The sequence below is a fragment of the Zasmidium cellare genome (assembly GCF_010093935.1).
Source record: "Zasmidium cellare ATCC 36951 unplaced genomic scaffold M409scaffold_4, whole genome shotgun sequence".
Classification (NCBI taxonomy): Eukaryota; Fungi; Ascomycota; class Dothideomycetes; order Mycosphaerellales; family Mycosphaerellaceae; genus Zasmidium; species Zasmidium cellare.
In genome coordinates, this window is record NW_022986948.1 from 78,494 (window position 1) to 93,052 (window position 14,559).

The 14,559-nt window shown below is 53.4% G+C and overlaps 7 protein-coding genes across 7 annotated transcripts; 4 read left to right on the forward strand and 3 right to left on the reverse strand.

The window, feature by feature from the left end:
- Positions 1–549: 549 nt before the first annotated feature.
- M409DRAFT_17860 (uncharacterized protein) lies at positions 550–1,215 on the reverse strand (the record flags this gene model as incomplete). Its single annotated transcript, XM_033804250.1, has 1 exon — positions 550–1,215. The coding sequence occupies one exon, from the start codon at positions 1,213–1,215 to the stop codon at positions 550–552; it is 666 nt and encodes a 221-aa protein (XP_033672510.1).
- A 1,000-nt stretch (positions 1,216–2,215) lies between these two features.
- M409DRAFT_17861 (uncharacterized protein) lies at positions 2,216–4,103 on the reverse strand (the record flags this gene model as incomplete). The annotated part of the gene is made up of 4 exons (XM_033804251.1): positions 2,216–2,436; positions 2,490–2,779; positions 2,834–3,630; positions 3,771–4,103. The coding sequence occupies 4 exons, from the start codon at positions 4,101–4,103 to the stop codon at positions 2,216–2,218; spliced, it is 1,641 nt and encodes a 546-aa protein (XP_033672511.1).
- Positions 4,104–5,952: 1,849 nt separating this feature from the next.
- Positions 5,953–7,233, forward strand: M409DRAFT_63261 (uncharacterized protein; the record flags this gene model as incomplete). Its single annotated transcript, XM_033815506.1, has 3 exons — positions 5,953–5,989; positions 6,049–6,513; positions 6,566–7,233. The coding sequence occupies 3 exons, from the start codon at positions 5,953–5,955 to the stop codon at positions 7,231–7,233; spliced, it is 1,170 nt and encodes a 389-aa protein (XP_033672512.1).
- Positions 7,234–7,533: 300 nt separating this feature from the next.
- M409DRAFT_63262 (uncharacterized protein) lies at positions 7,534–9,353 on the forward strand (the record flags this gene model as incomplete). The annotated part of the gene is made up of 7 exons (XM_033815507.1): positions 7,534–7,695; positions 7,755–7,836; positions 7,895–8,255; positions 8,310–8,616; positions 8,669–8,900; positions 8,955–9,044; positions 9,097–9,353. The coding sequence occupies 7 exons, from the start codon at positions 7,534–7,536 to the stop codon at positions 9,351–9,353; spliced, it is 1,491 nt and encodes a 496-aa protein (XP_033672513.1).
- Positions 9,354–9,628: 275 nt separating this feature from the next.
- M409DRAFT_63263 (uncharacterized protein) lies at positions 9,629–11,911 on the forward strand (the record flags this gene model as incomplete). The annotated part of the gene is made up of 9 exons (XM_033815508.1): positions 9,629–9,649; positions 9,947–10,110; positions 10,210–10,480; positions 10,605–10,626; positions 10,681–10,806; positions 10,862–10,875; positions 11,060–11,174; positions 11,230–11,579; positions 11,705–11,911. The coding sequence occupies 9 exons, from the start codon at positions 9,629–9,631 to the stop codon at positions 11,909–11,911; spliced, it is 1,290 nt and encodes a 429-aa protein (XP_033672514.1).
- A 474-nt stretch (positions 11,912–12,385) lies between these two features.
- M409DRAFT_17863 (uncharacterized protein) lies at positions 12,386–13,084 on the forward strand (the record flags this gene model as incomplete). The annotated part of the gene is made up of 1 exon (XM_033804252.1): positions 12,386–13,084. The coding sequence occupies one exon, from the start codon at positions 12,386–12,388 to the stop codon at positions 13,082–13,084; it is 699 nt and encodes a 232-aa protein (XP_033672515.1).
- A 204-nt stretch (positions 13,085–13,288) lies between these two features.
- Positions 13,289–14,224, reverse strand: M409DRAFT_63264 (uncharacterized protein; the record flags this gene model as incomplete). The annotated part of the gene is made up of 2 exons (XM_033815509.1): positions 13,289–13,382; positions 13,509–14,224. 2 exons carry the CDS (start codon positions 14,222–14,224, stop codon positions 13,289–13,291), a joined length of 810 nt encoding a protein of 269 aa, XP_033672516.1.
- Between the last annotated feature and the right edge of the window lie 335 nt (positions 14,225–14,559).

Below are 14,559 nucleotides of genomic sequence, written 5' to 3' on the forward strand. Positions count from 1 at the left end.
CATTTGAGCTTGTTCTGGAAAAGGGTGGGGAATGAGGGATGTGAGTATGATTATGCGGTGCATGAGATTAGCGGGAGAGAGCGTTTTCGAAATGGAAAGGGTCGTTTTTTCGTTCGGTCTCTACTTTCGTGCGGCTTTCTCTTCTTGCTAGCATCGGGAACGGTTCGATGATCTGCTTGGATGTCTTATGATGGAGACACGCTAGTGAAGCTGGAATCATGTGGCTTTCTTGGCGTTGGCTAGGTGAGTGAATGTCAACTTACGCTGGGAGTTCTTCACATTGAGTTGACAACTGACGACGAAATTTAGGCTGAAGAAATTTGTTGATGCTTTATTTACTCGTCTCCATATGCTGTTGGCGCATGTTTGACCAACTTTCCGGCCCTGGGTGGTCGTTGCCGACATCCCTGGGCCAGTTTGACAGCACTCCTTGCCCATCATAGAAGCACCATATTGCTCGACCATCCCTGAACGCCTCGTGATCCCTCGAACTCACCACTCCAAAACCCCGCGATCAACCACCCCGGGCCAGTCCGAAGGCCTCACATCTCACCCCGTCTCATACCCCAAAACACCCACCTCCCTCCCCCCAAACCTCGCCTTCAACAACTGCGCCAGCGCAAACAGCGCATGCCCCGCATACCCCCGTAACTCCTCCCTCCACGCCGCATCATACTCCTCCACCGCCGGGCAAGGGAAATCCTCCTCCGTCTGGAACGCGACATTCGTCGGCCCCCGCAGCGTACAGTCCTTGAGCACACTGCTCGCCGCGCCGAGACACAGGCTCGTGTTGCTCGTCATGTCCAGATTCCAGGCGATCGCCCAGCGCCAGCGGTCTTTGACGCTAGCGTCGTCTGGGGGACGAGGTGGGCGGCCTTGGTAGACGTCCCAGCGCGCGAATCGGATCTCTGTAGCGGGGACGGCGAAATACGTCTGCACGGCGAGCGCCACGCGACGGAGGCCTTGCAGTCCGTAGTTGAAGAGGCGGTCGCTGTAGCCTCGGGTCATGCGGCCTGCGTGGTCTGTCGCGGCGTCGATGCTGGCGAGGAGGAGGTTTAGGCCGCGGGGTCGGATTTCTTGGGTGGCGGTTAGGGGGACTTCGCGTAGGAGGCGGTCGAGGCGGCCGTGGAGGGCGAGGAGGGTTGTGCGTTGGGCTTCGTTGAGGGCGTGCTCGATGCCGGGAGGGAGTCTTGGTTGGGGTTGGGGGGTGGACATGGTGGATGGTGTTGGTGGGGAGTCGGATGCTTGTGGTTGTTATGAAATAATTTTATGGGGGGTTTGGGGGTTGTTTGCTCTGACCTGTCTTGTCTCGTTCGGTTGCAAACAAGAAGTTTCCTGGCTGTCGCAGAGTTTCTTTCACACACCACCAGAACGTACAGTGGCCGCCTGAAGAGTCTCGTAGAGTCTTCCGGGCAGAGAGTTGTATTTGTGAGCTGAAGTTAAGATTTGGAAGCGGCAAGTCCGAATGTGTCAGGGGGAGCAGCAGCAAAGGGCAGGAGCAAACATCGCACTTCATCTCATCCATGAGTTTTCAACTACGATCTTCCGCCTACATAGCAGCATCTCTCGAGATGATAGCACAATCACCACATTCAAATCAAAACGCGTGCTTCGAAATGCAGATGCCATCAAACCGCAGCCCCTGAGCAGTCACTCCTCCTCAACAATCCAGCTCCCATTCCCTCAACCTCAGACTCAAATACGACAGCAGTCCTCGACCAACGACGATACAACGGAGTTCGCCAGCAGTAACATGGCCTAACATTGTGGCTGATAAGACCTTGGACATCTCGATGTGATCTGGACGTTCCACGGCGCAAAACGAAAAGGCTTTGCTAACCACATCTGGAAGAGAAGTACGATGCGGTTCGTTTGACTCCGTATCCTTGCCGCCACGAGGTCGCGAATACGATCGTCGAAGCGAGAAGTCTTCGTATACGAGGGCCTCGCCCAACGATCGCGGGATACGCGCGCGCCTGTGTTTACGACGTATTCGTGAGGGGAAGTGCTGAATTGGTCTCTCTCCTCTTCTTCCGGGCTCCTCTTCCTTCCTCTCGCATCGTTTTTGGGTCTCGATCTTTCTTTTGGTTGTCATTCCGAACATCATTCAATTCCATTCGATACTTTCTGCAAAATAACGCCCTGCTGAAAAACGGGGTATATACACAAAGAAGTAACAACCTCCTCCACAACACCCAGATCGAACACTGACATCTCACATATGCATTGTCGCACTGGTCCTGCTCGCTCTCCTGAGCTCCTCGGTCACTTCCGTCACCTTGGGTCCGCTGTAGTTCTTGCGTCCCCAGATGTAATACCAGAGACCGGAGATGGCGAATCCGCCGACGAAGACGACGCAGGCGTAGTTCATGGTGGACATGTCCACGGGGAGTGCGGAGGGCATGGAGAAGAGGGGGATGGCGAAGAGACACCATGCTAGAGGGAGATTAGCACGAGGACTCTTTTTTGACGACATTGATGCCACTCACCGATCGAGACAACATTCGCGAAGACACCGAAAGCACCAAGATTGAATTTACCCGAGGCGATGGTCTTCCTGCCCGTGAAGAACGACACCGCGACTGGGATGACGTAGCTGAGGGTGAGGAAGATGACACCGGAGCCGTTGAATGCGTTGAACGCGGCGCTGGAACCGAGATAGATGAGACCGAGCAGGATTTGGACGACCATGCTGAGAAGCATCGAGTTTAGGGGGATGCCCATCTTGTCGTTGACTTGGTCGAACTTTAGTAGGCGCGAGCCTGGGATGGCACCGTCTCTGTTGTGGATGTCAGTATAGAAGATACTTTAACTCGGTTGGAGGAACACATACCTAGCAAAAGCCCACGTGCAGCGCGAAGCGGCGGTGGTGCAGGAGACTCCGCAAAGGATGCCCAGGATAATGATAGGAACAGTGAGGACGAAAGCGCCAGCCTCGTTGCCAATAGCTGAGCGCAGGATAGCCGGCATCGGCTGACCAGAGGGATCGTTGATAATGCTGGAGATATCCGGGAGAACGAAGCACAGCGGGATCAAGAAGACCAAGCCGCAAAGCATGTTCAGAACAATCGCACCGACGAGCGCTTTTGGAACTTGCGTGGCTGGCTTCTCGACTTCTTCACACATCGAGACCACCATGCCGGTAGCGGAGGTGGCGTAGGCGCCGTGCAGGATTCCAACGCACCACGCCCAGCCAGGGGGATTCCATCCGGATGTGACTTCGAATCCTCCAAAGGCCCAGGCTGCGCTGCGTCGGCCTTCGGCGGCGATGGCGAGCGTGCAGCAGATGATCGCGAGGACGCCGACGAAGGTGCCGATGACGGTGAGGGTGTCCAGCATCGGAAGCCATCTGTTGCCCCATGCGGAGATGGCGTTGCAAAGAAGCGTGATGGCGAGGAAGATGAGATAGGTCTGCCATGCGTTGGCGGCGAAGACACCATTGCCCTGGCCGTCCTGGAAGATGTTGACGCAGCCGATGAGGAAAAGCGTGGTGCCGAAGTTGACGGAGAGCGTGATGATGATGTTGCCCAGCACGAATGCCCATCCGGTCAGCCATGCGACGAGTTGACGGCACCATACGGGACACAGCATGAAGGTCTGGTAGTAGACACCACCAGCCAGGGGGTAGACCTGCGCTGGTGTAAGCTCACATTCTTCTTGAATAGGGGAGCAGGGGCGGGACGAGTCAGAACAGCTCTACCACATCCATGGATTCATGTCCCGCAAGAAGAAAAGCACATTACTCATAAGCAGATACGGTGCAAACATACCGACGTGATCTCACCCAGCGAAGCGGCGACACAGATCATGAACAGACACACAGCAACCCAGCCCCAGATGATACACGAAGGCCCACCACCAGTCAAGGGGTAGATCAACGTCGTGGACAATCCATAGGGCACCGAAGCCAGCACAAACGACATGAACGTAACGCTCAACGTCGACCTGGACCGCGCCAGTTGCTGCGTGTATCCAAGCGCTTCGAGGAGGTCATCGGCGGGTTCGGAGGATCGTGAGCTGCGCGGGCAGTCTTCTTTCGAGTAGGGGATCTTGGACTCTCGTCGGTGCATGCCGGTGGCGCCGTAGTCCTCGGCCTTGGCCATGCTGAAGGCCATTGGGGTGGTGGGATCGTCGGCGGGAGCGATGGGGCTGCTTGGTTGAAGGGTAAGCTGTCTTTCACTCTTTTTATTACGGTGTTGAACGGCGGTGGTGTTGCTGCTTTCGGGCGTGGTTGCTGTGGGCACTCTCTGTTGGCTGTAGTATCTTTCGCACGGATCTCTGGCCTATCGGTGGGTAAAGTGTCGCGTAGGGCTGTTATCGATGGACGTCGCTCTGGGGGGTTCAAAGGCTGCTCTGGGTAACAGATTCCGGACCTGGATGTCGTTGATGATCGTCGCTCTGGGGTGTCTGTCGGATGTATAGGAATGTCGCTTTGGGCCTTTCGTCAGAAGGTCACTTTCGAGTGGATGAGAGACTTTCTGCCGTGTGTCGATCGTCGATAGGTATGGTGTAGCGTGGGAGGGGGAAACTGTCGATGATACAGAAAGCTTGGTTGTTTCTTCCTATCCAACAGCTGGCGAATACACAGGTCGTCTCAAAGGACAGAACCAGATTGAGATAGATTGGGGAAAGAGGGAGGTAGAACGGCAGGCAACCCGGTCGTTGAAGATATCGGAGCGTAGGGCGTGTCCCCGAGGTCGCACTACAGAATCTTTTCGCCCATGACCCGTTGTTGATTAAGTAGCACGGGCGAGTGGCTGCTAAGGGAGTGGGCGTAACGTAATTGAGGGCGTCGGGAGTTTTGGTCCCTTCAATAGCCGTCGGTTGCCTCACGCATAGGCCAAGCAAGAAATTTTCTAGCCAAGCATCCAAGACCCACTAGCCCACGACTCCGCCGCGCTTTCGTGCATTCGAGTGTGTCCGCGGTTTGATAAGAGTGGATGGGCCTGTCCGATTGCTGCAAGCACCTCTGAAGCGCACGCCTCTAGCAGAAGTTCCAAGCGATAGACGAGTGGTGGTGCGAATGGTGTACGGGGTGGTTTGGATAGGCTTCGGACGAAGACCCGATGTGGGAATGTGTCGCGTGGGCAGCACGACATTCACCTCACCTGTGTCTCAGACCGGCGGCGGCTGGAACAGATCCGTGGGCACGAGCTGTATGCATATCTCTTCAGCCTGGACCGAATCCTTGCCACTGGATGCGAACAGTGGTGGGTGTCTGGGCATGGCGTCCTTGTCGAACGCCTCTTCAGCTGGACGCTGCATATGTACACGAAGCAAGGCGCGAAGACGAGCAATGTCGCCCAGTCTCCGATTTCCAAGGGCTGACGTCGAAGTCATGCGCTGCGTGTCCAGTAGCGGGGTGGATTGGTGATGAAGAGTTTTGTTGCAGTGGTTGCTCCGATGTTGTTGATGCTGGAAGAAGAAGGCGACGTCAGACGAGCAGGGATCGCATGATGCTCCTCGCTTCTGGCAGGATGAGTGCATGAGTGTGTCCTCCCAGCATCAAGTTCTTCGGCAACAACATTGACATTCTCGAGACCATGTCGACGCGTTGATGACCTTGGAGCGCTGACTCGATTTGTCTGCCGTGCGGGATGCCGGCAAGCTACATTCACTCACCTCAGGTAGGTCACTCACGGAGCCCCACTCTTTCTCAGTTGCGGCAACAACGGATCGCCGTCACATCTACGTCTATTCCAACAGCTTCACCCATGCGAGATACAGTACGCATAGCGACGTGGAATGTAGCATGACACGGCCATAACCAACTGGCCACAGTGCATACAATGCGGTCTTTACCTTACCTCCAGAGTCTTCCCCGAACCTTGCCATTGCGTCAGCGGGGTCTCACTACAACTACAGCAGCTCTCTCTCGGGCACGAACAATCGAGCGGTCGTCCTCTGTATCTACGCAACGAGTCGAGTACTCATCGATACCTAGCAGCAATCATGTCGAAGATCTTCGATTCCGTCACAACATCCGTAGGTCAGTACCAACTCCGCCAACCAGCTCTCATCAGAGACGGTACAAATCAACTGCTGTAGAGTCGTCGAGAACCCCGCTCCGAGGGCTATGGAAGCCGACCCATCTCCAACGACTTTACTATGGCCCAAACACGGTCAAGGACTATCTCCTGGAATGTCTGCCCACCGAATCGTCCCGAGCCTTCGTCCTGACAGGCAGTTCGCTGGCAAACAAGACGTCTTTGATAAAGCAGGTTGAAGAGCAGCTTGGGTCAAGGCATGCGAGCACCTTCAGCAAGATCGGTCAGCATGCACCTGTCAAAGAGTTAGACGAGGCGACAGAACTGGTGTTGAAAGATGAGAACATTGACACAATTATAAGTGTTGGCGGAGGTTCTCCTATCGACTCAGCGAAGGCGATTTCATATCGTCTGAGCGAGAAGAAGAAGGGCAAGTTCTTGCATCACATCACGATTCCAACTACTCTTAGTGCAGCTGAATGCACGCTGGGTGCTGGCTATACCAACGAGGAAGGAATGAAAACAGGTAAGATACAATAACAGTGGAAGGGGAGGTTACCAGACTGACACCACTGAAGGTGTTGCGCACCCTGAGTTAGCTCCACATGTCATTCTTTACGACCCCAAGTTCGCGCTCGATACGCCTGAATGGCTCTTCATGAGCACTGGCCTACGCTCGATGGACCACGCCATGGAGCTCATGTACCATCCAACCTCGACCGAAATGCCATGTCGCCAGATGGCTCTATATGCAGCTGGAGAGCTTTTCACCAACCTGCGCAAGTACAAGCAGAACCCCAAGGATGAAGATGTCATTACTAGACTCCAGCTGGCTGCGTTCGCATCACTTGGTTTCCTGGCTTTGAATATCAAAGGCGCCCTTGGCCTTTCGCATGCCTTGGGGTATGCCCTAGGTTCACCTTACCAGATTCCACACGGAATTACTTCATGTTTGACGCTTGGACATGTGGTCAAGTTGAAGGCTGAAAGCTCGAAAGAAGACGCCGAGCAACTCGCGCGCATGGCGCCTTATATTGGTTTGACCAAGAGTGGCGACGACACGAAGGATGGGGTTGCTGTTGGCGATGCCGTCTTAAAACTCGTAGAAGACTTGGGCTTGAAGACGACCTTGACCGAGAAGGGTGTTGGGAAGGACCAGGTTCCGATCATCACCAAGTTGGCCACCAGACAGGAGTCCGGGCCTGTATTTGATCGTGTGAAGCAGCTCGTGGAAGGTTTGTATTGAGGTACGGATGCACGCACTGTTGACTCGTCCAATGTAGCAACAGCAATCATACAATACTCAAGCAGCGACTGCATTACAACATTCTATTGTTCTGATCCCAAGCCTATCTCCATCAATATCCAAGATAGGCTAAGCAAGCAGGGATCTTGATCAGCGGCCAGATCTCGGCCAAGGATCGATCGAATACGTGCTCAGGGGCGTCCTCTTCACATGCACAACACCAAACTCACATCGTTCTTGGTATTGACAGGTTTACATAGTGCTTTACAACCACTGAGATTGCCATCGAAACTACGAATCATGGTTTTACCCGTTGCCAACCCCACGAAATCATACTGGATTGAAGCTGCGGAGTCTCCGCTGCGAGACTTTAGGTCTACTGAGGAGTTGCCGCAAGAATGTGATATTGCAATCGTTGGTAGCGGGTATGCTGGTGCATCGACTGCATATTGGATTCATAAGGTTGGTTGACTCCATATTCGGATTGCCTAAATGTCATAGACTGACCAAAGAGTTCAAAGTACACCGAAAGCAGCGCAAAGAAACCCCAGATGGTGATGCTGGAGGCTCGTGATATCTGTGGATCTGCTACTGGCCGTAATGGTGTGCATGAAACTCCAATGTTGCCTTCCCGTTGAGAAGATACTCATGAATTCCACAGGCGGTCAACTAAGACCCCACGCATACTCTCGATATCTTCCCTGGAAGGAGCGATTCGGCGCGGAAGGTGCCATCGAGTTGATCCGCCACGAAATGGCACATCTATCAGCTTTCAAAGAACTCGCCGAGCAGGAAGGCATTACCGAGGAAGTGTGCTTGAAGTTTGGTGAGACTTTCGACGCTGCGATGACTGAGGAGGCTTGGACGAGGCTTAGAGGCAATTATGAGGCCATGAGGCAGGATCATGGCGAGGACGATGAGTTTTTCAAGCTTATCAAGCTCATTGAGGATGCTGCCGGTGCGGAGGAGTTCTCGCAGATGAAGGGCGCTCTTGCTGCGATTACGCATCCGGCTGGGCAGATGTGAGTTGTTGCGTAGGTTACACCTTGTTGGAACACGCTGACACTCCTGGAAAGCTGGCCTTACAAGTTCGTTCACGCAATCCTCAGAATAGTGCTTGAGGCTGGCAATTTGAATCTTCAAGCTCACACGCCCGCGAAAAGCATTTCCGAGAGAGATGCTAACGGCTGGATCACTATCACCACTGATCGAGGAGAATTGCGAGCCCGAACAGTTATCCACACAACCAACAGATGGGCTTCCCATCTGCTCCCCGAGTTCAGCAAGCTCATCCTGGGGGAAAGGGCCACACTCGCTGCTATCAAGGCTCCCGAGGGATTCATTAAACATACCGGTGCTCAACACTGGGATCAATCAGTGAACGTGAGTCACGCCTTCCTTGCCCTTTGATAAGCGATGTTTCTGACTCCATCAGAACTACCACCTTCAACTACCTTCCCCTTATAATGCCGTCATTCTCGGCGGAGGGAGACAATATACTGTCCACATGCCAGAGGCTTGTTTCCCGAACGATGAAGAAGATAAGCAAGTCCCAGGAATCGCCGACTTCTTCCAATCTTGGCCAACCTCAGATGTTGCGGACTGGCCGACTTCAAGTCTGCCAGAGCTTGCAAGGGATGTTGATGACGGTGGTTGCTGGACTGGAAGTAAGTGAACGTTTTCGTTCCAAAGTAAGTCCAACTTGCTGATTCCACTCCCAGTGGAAACATCCGTAATCGACTCCTTCCCCTTCGTGGGCCCCGTGCCCAACCGCGAAGGACATTGGATGGCTGCCGGTTTCGCTGGCCACGGTAAGAAACACGATACTTCAAAATCCCACACCTCAAGCTAACGAAATAACAGGGATGCCTCGAATCCTGCTCTCCGCAGCCCACAACGTCCCCAAGGTCCTTGAGGCGCTCAAATTCGAACAGAAACCGCCTTCGCTGGTCGCGAATTATCCGCCCTTGCTGGCGCCCTTTCATGCAACCCCGGAGCGGGTCGAGCGTTTGCTGAGAACTGCCGATGTTGGTGCGCTGGCGAAGGCTTATAAGGAGAAGTGTGAGATGAGTGCGGTGAAGGCTTTTTGCTGTGATGAGAGGAGTAAGCCGAAGATATGATGGTCGAGCGCAGGTCTGTCAGCACTTGGAGTAGAACGACTGTCTGCTACCTCGCCACAGTGACTCCAGACATTGAATCGATACAGTGACCGAAGATCAAGCTATCTAGCAAAGACGATCACGAACCCGTTTCTTCAGCAGCTGCCGTCTCAATTGCCCCAGCCAAAACTGGTCGTATGCATTGACTAACCGTCAACGGCGTGCCAGACCTCCGCCGAACCTTTGGGCGATGAGTGGAAATAGGCCAACTTATCAGCCTGGCCGGCCCAGCCTGCATGCCGGCAATCTGGGGGACCGTAAGGTATCTGCATCAATCTATCCTATCGAAGCTTATCCCCACTGTTTCAAGCAACTGAATAAAAAATGTGGTCTATTCGGAGCATAGATATCTATCTTGGCCCAACCCCTTGGCTGCGAGCTATCTCTTATCGGGCTTGGCTGCCCACGGGCAAAGTGAACCCATGTCCACTGAAACCTCCATAGATAGGTTATAGCGATTGATGTCCTACCTCGAAAACGTGCTTCGCCTTCTTTGTTGTTGATTGTTGAGGAAGTACGAAGTTATAGCTACTAAGGACGACGGACACGACAAGAAGGTCGGCGGTGCTGCGGTTGACGATGCGGGACTCGAGTCGAATGGCAACGCCGATATTGGTGTAGGATCTCAGACTGAGGTCGTGAAGCACTCCTACTTCTCGAATTGGAGCACTAGGACGTTCTACCGAAGTGTCCTTTTTCAGATAGTTTTGTTCGGAGCGTACGTTGTTCCCCTTGTCGAAGCCTTGAAGTCTTACTAACACCACATCGATTCACAGACTCTCACTCGTCGGTAAGACACCTAAAAGACTTGAGGCAGTTCCAACATACTGACAGTTCTAGGTCCCGCCATGTCCGACGCTATCACCAATCTCGGCGGCGGAGGTCTTTCGACCCCTTATCTCGCGAACCTGGCGACAGCGCTCAACTACGCCATGGGCTGTGCTACGACGCTGTTCGGCGGTCCGCTGATCAACAAGTTTGGCATCAAGTGGTCTTGCATGATTGCGGCGGTCGTCATGCCCTTGACGGGGTCGGCGTACTATGTCAGTGCGAGATATAGTGTTGATGCGTATCTTCTTGCGTCCCAGGTACGGTATTTGTCGAAAACGTGTACTTGGTAACTGAGTTGACGAAATGAAGGTGATTAGTGGCATTGCCTCAGGCTTCTTGTACGTTGCAGAGACTACGGCGATGTTGTCGTATCCTCCTTAGGACGATAGAGGGTTCTATCTCGGTGAGTCACGGCGATTGAAGAATAATCAAATTGATACTAATGTATTTCACCCAGGTATCTGGTCAGCCATACGAAACTCAGGGAGCGTGATTGGCGGAGCGATCAACTTTTCGACCAACTACAAGGATTCGTCAGCCGGAGGCATTGCCTGGTCTACGTACCTCATCTTCGTTGGATTCGGTAAGATTGGAATAAGTCGGTCGAGAGTGCTCAGGGTCCCGCTAACAGGATGCAGAATACTCAGGGGTCGTATAGGCTTTCTTGCTCTCGCAGACTAACAAGGTACGACGTCGAGATGGAACAAAGGTCCTAATGTCGGAGATCATCTCTTGGAAGCAGGAGTTTAGCGCTCTGAAGCAGCATTTGTTTCATAAGAAGGCAAGTCGCTGGTCCAGAAACTCCGTTTCAATACGGTGTGCTGACTCCCTTCGAGACATGGCTCGTGTTCTTCCCAGCCTTCTACTCCTTCTTCTACGGTGGCACAATGGGAGCTTACCTGTCACTCCACTTCAGCGTCAGAGCTCGCGCTCTATCATCGCTTCTCGTCCGTGAGTACCACAACCGACCGCCTTGCCCCCATAACGAACTAACCCCTCCACACAGCATCAGTCGTAATCCCCCTCGTAATCGCATACGGCAAGCTCCTCGACACAAAACGCTGGTCCCGAGGCCGCCGAGCCTGGATCTCATTCCTGTGCTGGCTCGTCCCCCAAATCGCCTGTTTCATCTGGATAGGCATCGAGTACGGGAAGTGCGGCCAAAGAACCGTCGCTCTGGACTATAAGAGTGACACGAGACGATGGGCGGAAGCTTATCTACCATACCTCATCATCTTTGTCACGGGCTACTGGACGCAGCTGTGCTTGTACTGGTGTCTTGGGTGCTTGGCGACGGATATGCAGAGCTCGTCGCGGACGGGAGGGCTGTTTCGCGCTTTTGAGACTGCTGGTCAGGTATGTGGAAGAAGTTTAGGTTCGAGCACATTTGCAAGCGGTTTTGACAGTTCGAACTACGGCCTGGAATTGTTCTGCGCACAAGCTGCTTTTCAGTCGCATGAATCATTGCTAATGAATCGCAGGCTGTCTCCTACGGCATCAACTCTGCCAGCGGCAACGATAAACGGATACCTTTCTTTGTGAACTGCGCTGTTTTAGCGTTGACAATGCCTTGCATGGTCCTCTTGATCAGGCTGGTTGCTCGTTCCGGAGAGCAAGAAGATGGCGAGGGGAATGCGTTGGAGGAGGTGGAGGATGTACAAGTCAAAGTTGCGAAGAATGCGGATTAGGATTTCGAAGGCACTGAAGAACGAATGAGTGACGATCGATGATTCTTTCACAGGCAATTACTGTTTTAAAGAGTAAAACCTCTGCCGGATGGTCAAAGTCTCCATAACATAATCTTCGATGCTGTCACAAAGAGTGTCAGGCATGTGTAACACCTTCAAACGATTCTAACCAGCACTGCCAGCTAGATCTACTCTCCAGGCTTGCCTCTACTGGAAGGCTGTAGATGCCATACTAGGAAACCATCTCGCCGCTAGGCTTCCTTTAGTGGAAAACTAACAACTGATCTCCAGTGGGGACTTCTGTATACTTTGGTCATCGCGGCACAGCTATAAGCTGACACAGATATTTTGTACCTCAGCAACCACTTCATTGCTGTGAGAAAGCTCGATGATTGCTACCTTCTCTGAGACCATTGGAGACTTCTAAGTCACCTAAGACAACCCTTCTCGTTAGCTGAGAGTTCGAAGCATACCATGTCGGCCCAAAAGGTCTCTTCATCAAATGCCGCAGACCCATACCGCACCGCCGAGGACCTCTTCCAGAACATCGGACCGGCATATCAAGACGCCTTTGGATACCATGCTCCAGCCCACATCCGCTCACTCAAGCTCCTGATCTCCCAGCTGCCACAAGGATCTAAAGTAGTTGACATCGGCTGCGGCACGGGCAGACCAGCTTGCGAGATGCTCGTCAAAGCAGGCCATAAAGTCACCGGCGTCGACGCCGCTCCGGCTATGATCGAGAGTGCCCGGGCTCAAGTCCCTGATGGCACGTTCTATGTCTCCGACTCGAGAGCGTGGGAACCTTCTCCGTCTGAGCTGCCATACGATGCGGAGATCGCGTACTTCAGCCACTTAATCGGCATGTCTCAGCAAGATATCCGGGACTTCTTCCCAACCGCATTCAAATGGCTCAGACCAGGCGGGCTTCTGGTCTTCGGCACTGTGCCGGTCGACAAGGAGCACTGGCCGACGAGGTGGATGGCCCGAGATATCATCTCGTCTAGTCTGGATACGCCGAAACTTTTGGATGCTGTTCGGGCGGCTGGGTTTGTTGTCGAGCATCATGAAGAGGAGTCGTTTCATCCCAGGGCTAAGGATGCTGGGATTTGTGCTGAGGAGGAGACGAGGCCCGAACCGCATGTGTTCATACATGCGAGGAGGCCGGAATAGGGGCTTGATCAGATAACTTTATTTGAACGGTACTCTTTTCGCGACTTCACTTCGGTCTCCTGTGCAATGCTTGTGATGATGAAATGAGCGGTGGCTTTTTCGGTGCACATTAGCGAATGGTTGTTATTATCTGAAGCTATGATCAATCAACTCCTACACTAGCCTCATCTCATACTGATCAAAGGATGACACCACGGCAAAAAACTACAAAAAGGCCGCCATACCAACGATGCCTGCACCCAAGAGACTCCCAGCCCCTGTGATCATCGCTGCAGCAGCTGCACTGCTCGTAGAACTGCTGGAGCCAGTAGTCCCTGCAGGACTAGTCCCCGACGCACCGGCTCCTACTGGAGGGGCTCCTGATGTAGTGCCTGCTGAAGAGGAGGTTCCTGTAAAAGTGGCTGCCGAAGAGCTAGCCCCTGACGAGGTTGATGTTGTAGACTGACTGTAAGGATCGCCAGACGTTACAGCGTCTCCGTTACCGCCTGGGTAACTCCCTCCAGGTGCAGCTGTGAAGTTCGCGGGCACGGAAGTCTGATTCGAGACGTAGAAGTAGTTCGCCGCTGCCGGTGTGCCGAGTCTGGCATCAGAGATGAAGTTGGTCAGGTTGAAATTTGTCCTGTTCATCCCTGATAGCCCAGACCACTGCGGAGGCACCGAGAAGTTCGATGGCTGCTGGAATGCGTAAATAATGTACCGGTGGGCACTCGAGTTGGTAGGTGGGGATGGCCGCATGTACGGAACGACCGGTGCAGTCGAATTCTGCAGTGCACGGCCTCCAAGGGTAGCGTTGCTGGTAGCGTTACTGGACTGCGCTAAGTTCGCCTGCATCCAGTGAAGGATAAAACGTCGGTTGGGATTCTGTGGGTAGGAAGCATCTGGGTCCACCATCAGAACAGTATAGTTCCCATTGTAGTCGGCGAGGGACTGGTAGTCGCTTGTGTTGACGCTTAGGGATGGGGCATTCTGTGTGATGCCAATGCCATAGAGCGCTGCTTCTTGGACGAGAACATTTGGGTTCTGGAATCGGACCGCGAGCGCCGTGTCGTTTGGCGCTTCTGGGAAGCCAAAGTCTGGCGGCGGTATCGCTAGCGCAGGGATAGCCAACGCAAGGCTGGCGAGGCTTCTTGCGGATATCATTGTGTTCTGGACGTGACTTGACGCTGATATTCTCAACCAACATTTATATCGCATAATCCTTCCGGAGATAATGATGCGTTCGTCATGCAGGCAACGTCATGGATGTCTACTGTAAGGGTCCAGGCGTCGTACTCCTCGCTGGACTTGCGTTCACTAGATCTTGAGCTCCAAACCACTCTCTATATTCGTTCTGTGACTGCGATGACTGCTACGTTCTGCTTCATACACGCAGTGGCGTGGCTGCATAGTGGTCTGATGCTTTGCTGCAGAATGCCTGAGCACTGCTGTCGATCTCCTCTTGGTACTGCTTGTGGCTGGAGACACACCATCTCACA